Source organism: Aedes albopictus, chromosome 2, assembly GCF_035046485.1.
Source record: "Aedes albopictus strain Foshan chromosome 2, AalbF5, whole genome shotgun sequence".
NCBI classification, from domain to species: Eukaryota; Metazoa; Arthropoda; class Insecta; order Diptera; family Culicidae; genus Aedes; species Aedes albopictus.
In genome coordinates, this window is record NC_085137.1 from 465,165,867 (window position 1) to 465,181,865 (window position 15,999).

General features: G+C 38.5%; 1 protein-coding gene across 1 annotated transcript in view; it reads left to right on the forward strand.

Moving 5' to 3' along the window:
• The window catches only part of LOC109418868 (uncharacterized), a 515,512-nt gene that overhangs the window by 197,171 nt on the left and 302,342 nt on the right, over positions 1 to 15,999 (forward strand). Inside the window, exon 2 of the mRNA XM_062853981.1 lies at positions 15,134 to 15,320. Within this exon, the coding sequence (XP_062709965.1) occupies positions 15,134 to 15,320 (187 nt within the window). The remainder of the gene's footprint in view (positions 1 to 15,133; positions 15,321 to 15,999) is intronic.

Genomic DNA, 15,999 nt, shown 5'->3' on the forward strand with positions numbered 1-15,999 from the left:
TGAAATAATTCAGGAGGAATCCGTGAAGGAAATTCCGGAGAAATCCTCATAAGAATTTTCGAAGAATGAATATACACACATAGAAAAAATCACCGGTAATATTTTACCGAAATCTCAACCGTTAAGTTTTGTTTACCAGAATATTCGGTAAAGCTTTAACAGTTGTCGAACTTCGTTAGAGCTTGACGGATAAACGATAACATTTTACCGAAATGTTGTAATTTTTTACTAAATTTCGTTTCAGTTTTGGTGAAGACTCCATCTTCATTTCACTTTACTAAGTGGAGATTAGACCTGTTCACTTTTTTTACCAACCCGTGTCACATCAAATTATCAATCCATATGCCAAAACAAGTCTTCAGTCCAAAAATGAGCCAAATTGATAAAGGTTTAGAGGTTTATCAAATCAATTTTGTGTTTTTTTCGAGCATTTTCATGAAAACGTACTCCAATATCCAGAAAGTTGCACCGACAAGGTACCGAAAATACCGTTAAAATATAGTTAGAACAAGACTCTACAACATTTCCGAAGACACTACGGTGTTTAAAATGCGTATTTCAAAGTTATTCAACCATTTTAGTTAAAAAATCGCGAAAAAATTAAACATTTTTACGATTTTCCATGTAAAAGTCATGTAAATTTACATTGTTTTACGTCACTATTTTAATCATCAATTTAAGTAATTCGTTTTCATTGACTAATTATCAAAAGTTTGCCACGTTGATATTTACTCAGAATTGCACAGAGTTGCCAGCACGAAATAAAACAAGGTTACCCATGATTAAAACGTCATTACACTTCTTTGTCTCACCTGCACCAGTTTCAAATTGGTGCAGATGGTTGAGCATGAGATGTCGATTCGAAGATTCAAGGTTCGAGCCCTGGAATAGGATTTTTTTGCGTCTCGGTTCAGCTATAAGTTATAACACTGGAATTGTAGTTTTTTTTCCCTTTTTTGTCCTGTGTGAAGAATTAGCATTAAGTTAAAATTCACAAATACAAAGAAATTAAAAAAAAAACTTTTTTGTTAATCTACGTCTTTGCATAAAGCATCATAGCTTTATTTCGAAACCGTAGAGTGCATAGTAAGAATGAAGTTTCCCTTTATCGTGTAGTTGTGTTGATTTCTGGGTAGATAGATACAAGAAAGCTCCACAGTTGTATGAAAAAGTTGCATACAGAAGCAGTTCCATCTTCGTATTGAATTATTTTAGCGTAGGTATTAGCTTAATTGATCGCTGTCAATCAGAAACCTGAAACCTTCTGATCCGGAGGCTCGAGCCTTATCACCTGCACGTCTTAATCATTGGTAACTTTGTTTTAATTCGTGCTGGCAACTCTGCGATTTTTAGTATCAACATGACATACTTTTGATAATTAGTCAATGAAAACGAATTCCTACACAAAAACGATGTATGAACAAAATGTTCGTAACACAAAGGAGTAATAGCTCATTAAGTTAGTCACGTAAAATAATGTAAAATTACTTTACTTTTATATGTAAAATCGTAAAAATATTGTGATCTTTCAACTAAAATAGTTGAATAGCTTCGAAATACGCAAGCCACAGATTTGAAAAATCTCCACTTAGTTCTCTACCATCCTTCAAGAAGCTTGCGTGCGCAAACAAGTTTAGTCTTCATTCAACACCGAAGCTGTACACGCTGTACAGCTGTATACGAAATATAGTAGTTAAGTAGTTTTTAGTGCAAACCGCCTTTTCCTCCCCAGTGGAAGCCACAGCCTTTCCGAAGGCTAAAGTTCCCTCCTTCCTATCGAGCTACCGGTCCTGTGCTGTTCCTCCGACGGAACAGTCTGCCTTCTGCTCTTGCCATCTGTGAGATATAAGATGTACTGAATAAAGCTGTGATAAAGAGAATAATCACAGCAGGCGATATAGCGCATTTGAATGTGATGCGAACTGTCAAGCAGACAAAGTTAGCATCCCTGCTTGCGTAGCAACAACTCCAGGCGTCACCCAACCGCGTTCACTCTTGCCACTTGCGAACCAACGTCAGCCTGGGTAAGTTGTGTGTGCTGCACGTGAGGGGTGATTCCTTTCCAGAGAAATCCTAAACTCCACATTGGCGAATTCCTGCCAGTTTTTCGTTCAATTGCAAAAAAAAAATCGAACCAATTTATTATTTTGCTGGGAGGAATCACTCTTCAATTTGCATGCAAAAGAGAAAATTACGACAACAACAAAAGTGAAAAATGTGGTGTGATATTCATCGTGGGCTCCGGATGGTGTATGCTTCCGGATGCGCTTGGACAATTATTGAGGAAGAAATAAAACACGAGAAAAATAAACCAGCAGCAGTAACTGGTAAGGAAAAGCTAAAGTGATTCTGTTATTTTGTGCTTACAGCGTGTTGTTTGCCGTGGGGGAAAACCTCCGGCAATGTCCGCTGCCGAAAAGCAAGGTTAAAAAGATCCTGTTGTTTTGCATCGTGCAAATGTCGGATCGAATGCTTACAGCGTGTTGTTTGCCGTGGGGGAAAACCTCCGGCAATGTCCGCTGCCGAAAAGCAAGGTTAGAAAGATCCTGTTGTTTTGCATCGTGCAAATGTCGGATCGAATGCTTACAGCGTGTTGTTTGCCGTGGGGGAAAACCTCCGGCAATGTCCGCTGCCGAAAAGCAAGGTTAGAAAGATCCTGTTGTTTTGCATCGTGCAAATGTCGGATCGAATGCTTACAGCGTGTTGTTTGCCGTGGGGGAAAACCTCCGGCAATGTCCGCTGCCGAAAAGCAAGGTTAAAAAGATCCTGTTGTTTTGCATCGTGCAAATGTCGGATCGAATGCTTACAGCGTGTTGTTTGCCGTGGGGGAAAACCTCCGGCAATGTCCGCTGCCGAAAAGCAAGGTTAGAAAGATCCTGTTGTTTTGCATCGTGCAAATGTCGGATCGAATGCTTACAGCGTGTTGTTTGCCGTGGGGGAAAACCTCCGGCAATGTCCGCTGCCGAAAAGCAAGGTTAGAAAGATCCTGTTGTTTTGCATCGTGCAAATGTCGGATCGAATGCTTACAGCGTGTTGTTTGCCGTGGGGGAAAACCTCCGGCAATGTCCGCTGCCGAAAAGCAAGGTTAGAAAGATCCAAGGAAAGATCCTGTTGTTTTGCATCGTGCAAATGTCGGATCGAATGCTTACAGCGTGTTGTTTGCCGTGGGGGAAAACCTCCGGCAATATCCGCTGCCGAAAAGCAAGGTTAGAAAGATCCTGTTGTTTTGCTTCGTGCAAATGTCGGATCGGAAACTTATAGCATGTTGTTTGCCGTGGAGGGAGAATCCCGACAATGTCCGCTGACGAAAAGCTAGGTTAGAAAGATTCTGTTGTTTTGCATCGTGCAAATGTCGAATCGGAAGCTTACAGCATGTTATTTGCCGTGGAGGGAGAATCCCGACAATGTCCGCTGACGAAAAGCTAGGTTAGAAAGATCCCGTTGTTTTGCATCGTGCAAATGTCGGATCGGAAACTTATAGCATGTTGTTTGCCGTGGAGGGAGAATCCCTACAATGTCCGCTGACGAAAAGCTTGGTTAGGAAGATGGCGTTGTTTTCTTTCGTGCAAATGTCGGATCTGAAGCTTACATCGTGTTGTTTGTCGTGGCCGATAAATCTTAGCAATGTACGCAAAAAAAAATAGAAAAATCCCGTAGTTTTGATTCGTGCCGTTTATCAAAAGGTGTCGTCAATGTCGGCTAGCCAAAAGAAGGATTATGTTGATGCAGTTTGTTTTCTGTGGCTAGTGTTTCAATGAATGACAATGCTTTATTCTCTTTATCTATAGATAGATTTATAGATTACATATAATGTATTTTATTAGATATCTCGAATTTAAACGACGGAGCAATGGGATCAATTCGGGTATAAGATTGAGCAAAGACTCAAAGAGCAAGATTTTTTTTTTCAGAACCACCCAGTACCAAAGCGGTAATTTTCTTAAATATTACAAGTATAGAGCCTTGCATTACAAACAAAACTTCAACAAAATCACATATGATTTTTAAGCATTGCCCTCAAAACTATTTTGAGAGCAAGGACAGCTGTGTCGAGCGACCCCGAACGAGAGGAAAAGAGAGAGAGATAATGATGACGTCACTGTGCAAGCTACCATTGCTCGTCGGAAAACATCATTCCTACAATTAAGTACTATAATGATCGATCTTTTTGGAAAACAAAGTAGCGGCAGCATAGTCAGAATGGTACCTCACAATGAAAACTGTATTCGGCAGCCATGGCAGCAGCTGCAACGTATGTGACGATGTAATATAACAGTTAATTATGTTAAATGGTTGTAAGTAAATACTCCAAATTGAGATACGGAAATTCAATTTTATGTTAAAAATGTGTAAAACTTCTTTAGAGTAGAAGAAGGATGTGAGATATAAGATGTACTGAATAAAGCTGTGATAAAGAGAATAATCACAGCAGGCGATATAGCGCATTTGAATGTGATGCGAACTGTCAAGCAGACAAAGTTAGCATCCCTGCTTGCGTAGCAACAACTCCAGGCGTCACCCAACCGCGTTCACTCTTGCCACTTGCGAACCAACGTCAGCCTGGGTAAGTTGTGTGTGCTGCACGTGAGGGGTGATTCCTTTCCAGAGAAATCCTAAACTCCACACCATCTTGTACCGTTCTCTGTTACTGACCACAAGCATTAGACTCCTAGTGGCATTCTTCTTATTGGCTATTCTCGTTGAACCAATCATTATGTTGATGTCGCTGAGCAAAACCTATCACGCCTTGCGCTGTTGTTGCCCCTGAGATAAACTCCCATAAACTTTTGACATCGACTGATTAGTTGGTGTCTACCATCCTCGTGTTTAGCAACATACCCCAGCACAGAGCGTCACCCCTCAAGCTCGTAGAGGTTGGTTCGATTCTGCCAAACTCAAATTACAGGTCGGCCTCGATTATCTGGAGTCGGTTTCTGACGCTTCCTTATCATATATGTGATATGCGAAATACTGTACAGAGCTAAAACTTTCTTCCGTTCCCAAGATATCTGTTTGATAAGTTTCAGAGGCGGACTCCACATAATCGAGTCTGACCTGTACATATAAGACTTCAATGAACTAATTACGACGGTACGAATCTATCGGAATGCTTTTGATGTAATTCTGCGTTGCATTGACTCTCAGATTTTCAGCTTGTCAATGAACTGTGCGTATGGAACTTATAAATAAATCTTTATGAAGAAATAAATCTACAGCGTCCCTGCAAACAACGAGAACATTTTCCAATTCTGGAACAAATAAATTGCGATTTACCGCAAACAAACAAAGCAACTGGGCACCCAAAACTTGCATCTCCCGGCATTCACCAAAAAACGATGATCTACAGCACATTCTCTCCAGGTCAATTCCCATTTCGGCAAATACGACACAATCAACACCCGGCCAACCAAAGCCCAATAATGCACAAAATAAATATTATAATAATGACACGCGAGACAATTTATGCATACGCGCTCTCATCAGCAGCATTGAGCTACCTACCTACCTGTGCCATCCTCACCCGGAGCCACCCATCCAACTGGTTGACCACTGCCGACTGGTTAGCGGAGTTGTCCGAATGCGGCTGTGGCGCGGTAGTGGATCAATGTGGCTCCCGGATATGCCACACTGCGCTGTCCAGAAACGCAACGCAGAACATTTGAACATGACCGACCACCGCCGACCGCCCGATAACCAACAACGGCAGCTGGTGTGGAATGATTTCCTGTCCACCCGGGAGTGAGTGGTTTTGTTAGGTAGTGTGTTGGTGGTGGGCGGGTGAGTGCGCAAATGACACGAATGTTGATTGAACAATATTTTATGAAGTGCCAAAAAGACTGTTGAATTCGCCAATCAATGGCGGCGGCACCGATAATTGAAGAAAGGTAAAAATGACAAAATATATGTATACCTAGGTAGTATGGATTCCATGCGACAGAATGTGAAAAGAGATGGAAAAACATTGACATGGTGATTTTATCCACGCTTTAACAAATGGTTACCATTTTGCATGTCGTTAGTGAATGGTACGTTGAATTTGTAGACAATTGCATTTATGGGGTCAATTGTCCATCGGTGATTGATATTGGCCTTTCCGGGCTGGGTTGATCGTTGGCATTTAACGGACGGGAGAACAATGATCCTATTTGCACTTAATGATTGTAATATTCATTGTCCAGTTTGGCATAATATAATAATTTAAAACATTGGAAGACACATTTCTATATTGTTTTAAAGTTTTTCAAAGATGATGACCATTTTTGTTGTACAATTGTGAACTCATATCGAAAATTGAGCTGCTAGAAAAGCCATAGAGCAATAACAAATCATTCAGCAAAAATCATTTCAATAGGATCGCACGCGAAAACCGCTCAGCAATAAAATGTGTTAGACCTACTCATAAATGCATGATTTTCAGACGCAAGACCTAATTTTATAATGTGACGAATTTCGCACCAACTCGTCTTCGGGGTTGGCAGCGCCCCCTCAGAATGTTTTGAAATTTATAGGTTTCAAGACTTTACCTTTTCAAGCAATTTTGCATATTTTGTTTTTTTTTTTCATAATTAACCTAGGCTTACAAAAAGAGTCAGATTTTTAGTCGTTTTTTTTCACAAAAAAAAAATAACTCGAATATGATAAGTTGTACAAAAAAGTGATGTATGAGGGACTTTTAGGGAATTGTCCAAGCTTTCAAGAAAAATAAATGTTTTGCACGCTACAAAATATCATTTCAAAATCAAATTCAAATTGCAGAAAAAGCCCACTTTTTTATGTTTTGATTTTTTTTTCCAAGAAAGACAATATAGTTGCCTAACCTTCCTCCATGCATCACAAAATGGGCACTTTTAGGAAAAAAAAAACATATCATAAGCTATTTCTCCGAAGTTTCTCAAAAGGTTATTTTAGAAAATCTTGCAAGGATTGCTTCAGAAATTCATCCATGAGTTTTCCGGAAATCCTTTAGAAATTCTAGAGAGATTTCTCCAGAAATGCATTCGGAAAATAATTCATGGATATTCATCCATTATTCCACGCATTCATGTAAAAAATAAACAAAAACTTCCTAAGCGATTCCTTCAGAAAAAAAATCCAGAGAATTTAATAAAAATTCTGGCTGAAATGCACTCGAAAATTTTTCTTTGGATTACTTCCGGAATTGCTCCATGGATTCCAAGAAAATCTTTTAAAAATCCTTTCAGAATGTGCTTTACAGATTCCTTTCGAATTTTTATAGCATCAGCCATTGATTTCTTCAGGCATTGCTGTAGATTTTTTTTTGCACGAATAACCTCTAGAAGATTTTCCAAAAAAATCTTCAAAATCTCATCTAGAGCACCTTCGATGGGTTTCATCAGAAATCCATCCACCACTTCTTTCAAAATTTCGTACGAGAATTCTTTCAGGAAATCATCCTCGGATTACTTCAGAAATGCTTTCAATGCTTCCTTCAGAAAACAGTATTTTTCCAGAAACTGCTCCACAGATTTCCCTAGAAAATCTTTCTCAGACTTTTTTCCAAAGTTTTCTTTAGAACCTCTTCCAGGAGTTTATCCGGAAATTCTTCATGCGATACCTTCATAAATTCGACCAAGGAATCATCTATGGGTTGCTTTCAAAATTTCTCTATGGATGATTTCAAAAGGTTTCCTTCAGAAATTAGCCTGATAATTTCTCCAGAAATTTATCCAGGAAAGCTTTTATTCAAATTTTTTTGTATAGAAAACCTTTGCAGGGATTCCTTTACAAATTTGTACAGAGCTTACTTAAGAAGTACTTTCTACAATGCCTACAGGAATTTATCCAGGAGTTAATACAGAGATTCCTTCTGTATTTCCTCTAGATTTTACTCCATGTATTTTCCCATAAATTCTTCTGGCATTTTTTGAATGGATAATTCTAAGATGTTCTCTGCGGATTCTTTATGGAATTTATTCAGAAATGTTTCCCAGGAATGTCTACAGGAATTTTTTTGGTTTCATCTCGAGCTTTCCGGGAAATTGATCGGGGTATTTTTCCAGGAAGTTTTTCAAAACTTCCTGCTGGGAGTCCGTCAAAAACATTTTAAATATATCTATGGAGATTCATTCGAAAGTTTATCCTGAGATTTTACTGGAATTATGCTGAATATTTCAAAAATTCATTCAGGGGTTCTTTCATTATTCCCGCTCGATTTTCTTCAGATTTTCCATCAGACATTCAAAAATATCTTCAGAGACTTTTTCAGAGTTTAAGTGATATCTTCAGGAATTTCAATGCGGGATTTCATCAACAGCTCATTCATGGAGATTTACAGAAACTTATCGAAACATTTCTTCAAAAAAAAAAAAACAAAAAATTCTAAGGGATCCCTGGAGGCATTCTGAAGGAGATTTCAGAAGAACTAATAGACGAAATTGTTATAAAATTTCTCCAGGGATAGTTACATAAAGATCTCTGAAGAAAAGATCCTGAAGGACATCCTGCAGAAACAATAACCATCCTGGAAAAAAGTTTTAGAGAACTTCTAAATTAATTAATGAAAAAAAAAAATTAGAAAGAATATTTGGAAGAATATCTGGAAGAACAGGTGAACCCTCTGTAGGTATTCATAGATGATAACAGTAAATAGGAATAGTAATTTCCATAATAAAATAAGAGAGAATCTTTGGAGAAATGTCTTAAGCATCACCGGAAAGAATATAATGAAAAAAAAATATAATGAAGGAACTTCTGCAGAAGCTTGTGGAGGAACTTTCAGAATCTCTGGAGAAAGTTCTAGTGGAAATTCCAAATAAATGCCTAAGGTAATCTCTGAATACATGGAATTAGACCTAAGGAAACTCTAGAGAAATTTCAACAATAATTCCTGTCAATTTTTTTCCTGGAATTGAATCATTTGAAGTAATTTTTGGAGGAAGACTTTGAGAAATCTTGGATAAATTTCAAGAGTTCTTGGTCGACAAACTACTGCTGAAGCTGGTTGGTAATGCATTGGCGGATCCTTTGCGAGTTGAAGATTGGTTCTCTGGCATACATTTTGGGTACGTTGCGGTGGTTAAAAAAAATGAGTGACGATAGGGGTCGATGGGCTGGTCGTCGATTTCCGCGGTCGGCTCCTTTGCAAATATTATTCTTTTTGAAATGTTTAGCGATATTTATTTTTTTTTGGTGGCTCCTAGAGAGGAACAAAAAAGCGAAGGTATTCTTGGAATATTCTTAATGTCAAGGTTAGCTCGATTCCATGAATCAAAATAATTTATTAATTATGCTTCTCCATCATCTTTCTGGATCAAAGCTCAAACAGGGACAAAGCCTAATTATCAACTGTATATATTGCGTAGCAGGAAATCAAGGAAATTCAGAGGGAGGAGATGCCTTGGGTAAATTATTCGGATCGTGTCTGAAGATGGCTTGTGAAGGGACACGATTGCATTGCGATGGCTGTTGAACAGATAAGCGCCTGATTATAGAAATTTTTCTAATCTTGCATCACATGAACCCTCGTTTTGTTAATCAATTCAGCATAAGGAGTGTATCGGAAAGTAGTTGAAAATGTTCAGGACGCTCTATCTCGAAACTGGGTTGGTCTTTTCATTTCGATTCTCCTATGACATCTTCACAATAAAGTTAAGTTTAGAACAGTTAGGAAAAATTTGGAAAATGTTCAGTATTATTGAAAATATGGTTAAATGAATACACCTCACAAAATAAAAATCTGCACAAAATGCAATTTTGTTAAGATTTTTCAATATTTCAAAAATCGGTAGCGAATAAAATTTGAACGATAAATAATCTGGAAAATATTTATACTTGTCAACAGTTATGTACACATAACATATCATTCAACACCGACTTTCAAAATGCATATTTTCGATAGAACAATCTCCTATATCTACAAAATGGTCCACTCCAAAAAACGTCTATTTTTTTTGTCAAACTTTGAAGTTCTGCTCTAAATATCTTTAAAGGTTATAAACTTCTAATTTATTTTTGCTCTAACTTACTCGTCCATAAATAAGGCCAAAGTCTACGCTCCATAAAAATTTCGAGAATTTTGTATGAGCAACAGTCTACGAGGGGGGAGGGGGGGTCTGAGATGGCCCAAAAAAAGCCTACGTAGTTTATGGACAGCGCCTAGTTATAAAATAAACAATACAACGCCTATCGCACTACCAAATTAACCCACATTATCAAAGGGGTTTCCCCCAAATGGTTGGAAGGTGTTGGACAAGTTTGGATTTCCCCCCACGTTAGTCAATTGTATTAGGAGCCTTTACGACGTAGCTGTTTCTCGTATTTTGGTAAATGGGTTCCTCACGGAATCTTTTAGAATCTCAAGGTCAGTGAGACAGGGCTGTCCCTTGAGCATGATTTTATTTGTTCTTTACATAGAGCCACTAGTCAGAAAAATAGCAGATAGTTTGCAAGGATTTTGGGTATATGATAAATTTATTAGGGTGATTGTCTTCGCTGATGATTTTAATGTTATAGTTCGGTCTGAAGAAGAATTTGATTTACTGTTAGCGATTTTTGAGTGCTACTCCAAGTATGCAAGAATAAAAATAAATTTTGAAAAGTCATTGTACATGCGCATTAACAAAGCTAAGCTAGGGCCGCAGAAGATAAAAGAAGTAGATAATATGAAGATTTTAGGAGTACATTTTTGCAAACGTTGGTATCTTACTGTAGTTGCTAACTACGATTCGGTGATCACGAACATTAAAGGAACTCTCCAGAAACACAAAGTCAGAAATTTAAACGTTTACGAAAGGTGTATAGTATTGAATACATTTATCCTGTCCAAGCTTTGGTATGTTGCACAAGTTTTTCCACCGCTGAGTAGACATATTGCAGAGATTAGGAAGTTGTGTGGAAATTTTATTTGGAACGGTATGATTTTCAGAGTAGAACGGAATCAACTTTATTTAGACTACTTTAAAGGAGGATTAAAGCTTGTTGACCCAGAGGCAAAAATGAAGGCACTATTTATCAAAAACTTGCTCTATAACGAGGGTACAGATGGAGATTTCATTAAGGAAAGCTATTTATTAGAATTCAGAATCCCACAGAGATTGACGAAAAATGCAAGAGAATGGATTTCAATCGCAACTGAAATTGAATCAAGATTTCAATTAACTTCAACGAAACTTTTATACGATTATTTTGTAGATAGGAATAATTGTGTTCCTAAAATTGAAGAACAAATAGATATTGATTGGTTGACCTTGTGGGAAAATTTAAATCAAAGTTTTATTTCTTTGGGTGATCGGTCGAAACTGTTCTGCTTTGCAAACAATTTGATAGCTACAGGAGAAAAGCTAGCTGCTTACAATGTTCGAAGAACTGCACGTTTTTGTGATAGTTGTGGAGGTGTTGATGATGTGTATCATAGACTTAAAGTTTGTCCAAATGCCAAAACGTTGTGGCAGTGGTGTAGTCAGGTCATTCGGGCGCGAATGGGAGTGAAAATAAATGATATGGAAGAGCTTCTTTCACGAAAGTTATGTTTGAGTTCACAAAAACAGAAGGCTGCATTGTGGTTGGCGGTTCGAGTGATGTCTTTCAATTTGGCGGGACCAGTACCCAGTTTGTATATTTTTAAGAAACAGTTGAGGGAACATAGGTGGAATAATCGGAAAATTTTTGTTGAAGAGTTCGGACGCAATCTGAATATTTGTTAACCAGAGTTAGGATATTTAGGATTTAAATGTATGAATATTTGTAATCCAAGTATGAACTGTATTTAAATTTATTATACCAATAAAAAAAAAAAAAAAATGTTAACTCCAAAAGTCCTATAGGGATTCCATCTGGGAACCCTTGAGGAACTGCTTTAGCAAATCCTAAAAGGAATCTTTACCTGTTGGAATTCTGTCAGTGATTCCTTCCGGGATTTCGTAAGGGATTTCTTTACAGATTCCAGCTAGAACTATTTCAAGGATTGCCCCCCCCCCCCAAAAAAAATAAGGATAAAATATAGATTTCCGTCAAAATTTCTTCCTGCAAACCTGAAAGGATTATTTTAAACAGGTTTTGTGTCAGAATTACTTATGACATTCCCTCAAAAATTCTTCCAGTTTTTTTTTGGGATTTCTCAAAAATGTCATCCCTAAATTTTTTCTATGGTTCTTTTAAGGATTTCTGCTCAGTTTCCAGCTGAGTTTCTTGTAGTGATCCATCTAAGAATTTCCTCAGGTATTCTTCATGCATGGGATTGCTTTAGAAAACCCGGATAGGGGGCTGTCCATAAACCACGTGGTCATTTTTTTGGGACTTTTCAAACCAACCCCACCACCCTCCCCCCCGTGGTCATTAGCCCATACATTTTTTTTTAATTGTCCATACAAAATGGTCATTGGCCGAACCCCCCCCCCCTTCCTCATGACCACGTGGTTTATGGACAACCCCTAGGACTCTGTCAGATACCCCTTCTGGATTCGGCATTCCCGGCATTCCTTCAGCGTTGAAGGAATGTCGAGATTTCTGCTGGGATTACACTACTGGGATTACTACACGAATTCCTCCTATTTCTTTCAAAGTATTGTTTCAAAAAAATTAAGTCATATATTCAGAGAATATTAGTGGAATTCTTTAAGGTATACGTGCCAGGATTCCTTTCGATCTTCCACTTCCTAAAAGGATTCTTCACGGGATTGTTTTGCGGATTCTTCTCACGATTCCGCAGTTGCTATAGTGATTTCTCAGAAATTCCTGCAAAGCTTCCAGCTAGAATTTTTCTCAGGACTTTTCCAGATGTTCATCCCAGATTTCCCGTGGGGTATACTCCTAAGATTCCTTCAGGGATTTCTGCTGAGATTGCATTAGAAAATCTTGAAAGTATTCTTTCAGGCATTATAGTCGACATTCCGTGAGAGATTACTGCTAAAATGACTTAAAAGATCCTTTCTGGAGTAAAGGATTCTTTTAGGGGTTTCTGCTAGGATTTCTTCAAGCATTCTTTCAAAGGTTTCTTTACCGAATCTTGACGGAATTCTTTTAGGTATTCCTGACAGGATTGCTGCTGAGGTTCACGCATTTCTCAAGAGCTTTCTCCAACAATTCCTCCCAAGGTTTTTTTTTACTTTTTTCAGGGATTTTTACCGAACTTCTAGCCGAGATTTCTTTAGTGACTTCTTTAAAGATTCCTTCAGGCATTCTTAGTAGAATTTCATTTGGGATTACTTCAGGGTTTTCTTCTGTGATTTTCAGGGATTTAAGTATCCCGTGAATTATACAGGGAAATTTCTTCCAGGGATTACTCCAGGGACTGTTTAAATTTTTCCCCTTGGGATATTTCTAAGAATCCTGACGAGTTTCTTTCGGGGATTGATTCCGGGATTATCTCATCGTTTTTCCTGGGATACTTCAAGGATTGCTTCCGGGATACCTCTTTGGATTCCACCTGGATTCCTTGTGGGAGTTCTCCAGTGGCTTATTTTTCTTGCAGTTCGACCTACTCATTAGAGAAGCATTGCATCTAAAGGGATCAGAATAGAACGATACGATACTACACCTTGCCCTTTTTTACGTCCATGCTTGGCTGAGCGACAAAAAATTCTACCGCTAAGACAATGAGCAAACTCAACAGTTTTATATTTTTTAAAACATCTTCGTGATTAGGAGAAGTGTACAAAAATATAAAAATGTGTATTTTGATCATTATTTTGTCGGTAGAATTTTTTTCGCTAAGGCAATAGTGGACGTAAATCAAGGTTTAGGTGTATACAAATGCTGATTTATCGACCGTATTCTATTAATAACTTGATGATTTTGTGGCTATATCGGTCTCTTTCTACTCATAAGTATAAGGGAGTAGAGATCAAAGTGGATAATGAAATTAATGAAATGATAGATATGATAGAATTCGCTAGGTAGCGAACAAGTGTGAAAATTTTATAGAAGGTGAAATTAGGCATGTAGGCCATGTATTGAACGAATACATCGTTCAATACATGGCCTACATGCCTAATTTCACCTTCTATAAAATTTTCACACTTGTTCGCTACCTAGCGAATTCTATCATATCTATCATTTCATTATCCACTTTGATCTCTACTCCCTTATACTTATGAGTAGAAAGAGACCGATATAGCCACAAAATCATCAAGGTGTATACAAATTGTGCTAAAAAAGAGCATGAAAAAATATTAGATGTTGAGGCCCTACTTTGAGAATTTTTTTCACCTACATCATAACTTCCTTTTTTTCATTTAATCATATTTGCGTTATTGGATCTTGTTTATTGATAAAATTGTTTTATTAAGATTTAAGGGAGCATCCATTAGGTACGTCGCGCTAAAATTGGGAATTTTCGACTCCCCCTCCCCCTTCGTACGGGTTTTTCCTATACTTATTACATGGCTTGTCACACTTTCACAAACCCCCCTCCCCCCTAGGACCGTGACGTACTTAATGAATGTCCCCTAAATTGTGAGACACCTTGGGTTTTAACTGGTTATTGGTAAAGTGATCGATTAAACCTTTTTGATCAGCCATTTTTTTCCCAAGAAGTGATCGACATTTTGATCAAAACTAATTCAATAAGTAGTAACGAGTTATTTTATATAAGAAGCAATGCATTGTGATATCGTACCACATTGAACTGTTTGGGTGCACGCACAAACAGATTCCATTTCGTGTGACACCTCTCGCCGGTGGTGCGTACATAAGCAGAAATTATGAAAAACGTATGAAATTATTACCATCCAAATCAGAGATAATTAGAATTCATAATTGAATCGTGTGCCGTGTGCTGTGTGGCGTGCGTTGCTTGCGTATGCTCAGTGACAATATCCAGCCAAGCGCACACATATGTTGGTCGCACTAGCACACGCACACGTTATACGATTGTGGTGTTTGATCTGCTTTGCCATTGCCAATTGCCATGCGACGACACTTGGGGTCAGTTTGGGGTTTCGCATTGGATGTGTGTGCGGTGCCAAAGGGGGTGACCGAGCTAGGCTCGAATTAATTTTCCAACCACAATTGAATGTCATGAAACTAGGAATTTTGTTGTTTAATTTCCGAAAGCCTCACCCCGCCACTGACTGCCTCATCGGATTACCGGCGGCGGCGAGAAAAGCCAACAACCGAATTATGCCGCATTGATGAATAATTTTGTGTTGTTTTGTTTCTTTTTTCTTCCTTGCAGATGTACATGAAAGGAATACACTGCTGGTTGGTGGCGGCGCTGGCGTTGAAGCTGGCCGGACTGTGCTATAGCTGTAAGATATCGGAGTATCCGTGTAAGGGTGGTGCTTTTTGTGTGCCACTGGACAAGTTCTGCGACGGAAAGGATGACTGCGGAGATGGAAGCGATGAACCGAAGATGTGCACAGGTGAGTTAGACGGGTGAAGAAATCATAAGTTCAAAGTTTTGCAAGTTAATTGCTTGAACCTAATCCTACGCTAAATCGGATGTGAGCGGTTTATTTTTTTGTTTATGACTCAAACGAAAAATACGCTAATCTGTGACACGGTATTCAATGGTGCTCATGAACATAAACCATCCAGCACTTGAAACCATCTGCATCTCCTTTAACTCTGCTTTAAAAACATGAGTACGCCCAAATCACATCTCTCCATATACGAGTCAAGCATATAAAAAATAATGTATCCCACATGGGATTCATGCGCCACCTCATTTACAATTTAATTAGATAAATTAGCTCCACGTTACATCTCAGTCACATCCAGCTCGAGAGCGAAAAAAAAATCACCATTTCATGGCTCAACAGCTTCCTCGTGAAAATGAGGACACCACTCGTACGGCAATCAGCCGCAAAAATACACACGCACTCTGTCGAAGTCGAGCCGGTTCGTACCTATACTGTGCCGTGTGGGCTCGTTAAGGATTACCGTCAACCGTGAACACAAAACAGCGATGTCTGCCTACCTACATGGCCGAGAGGAAAAAATATCATTTGGAAAAATGACGAAAATATTTTTCACGCCCCGAACACCACTCATTGGGGCGGATGAGCCGGCTTATTAGCATTTCGCGTGGATAGGGGTGGT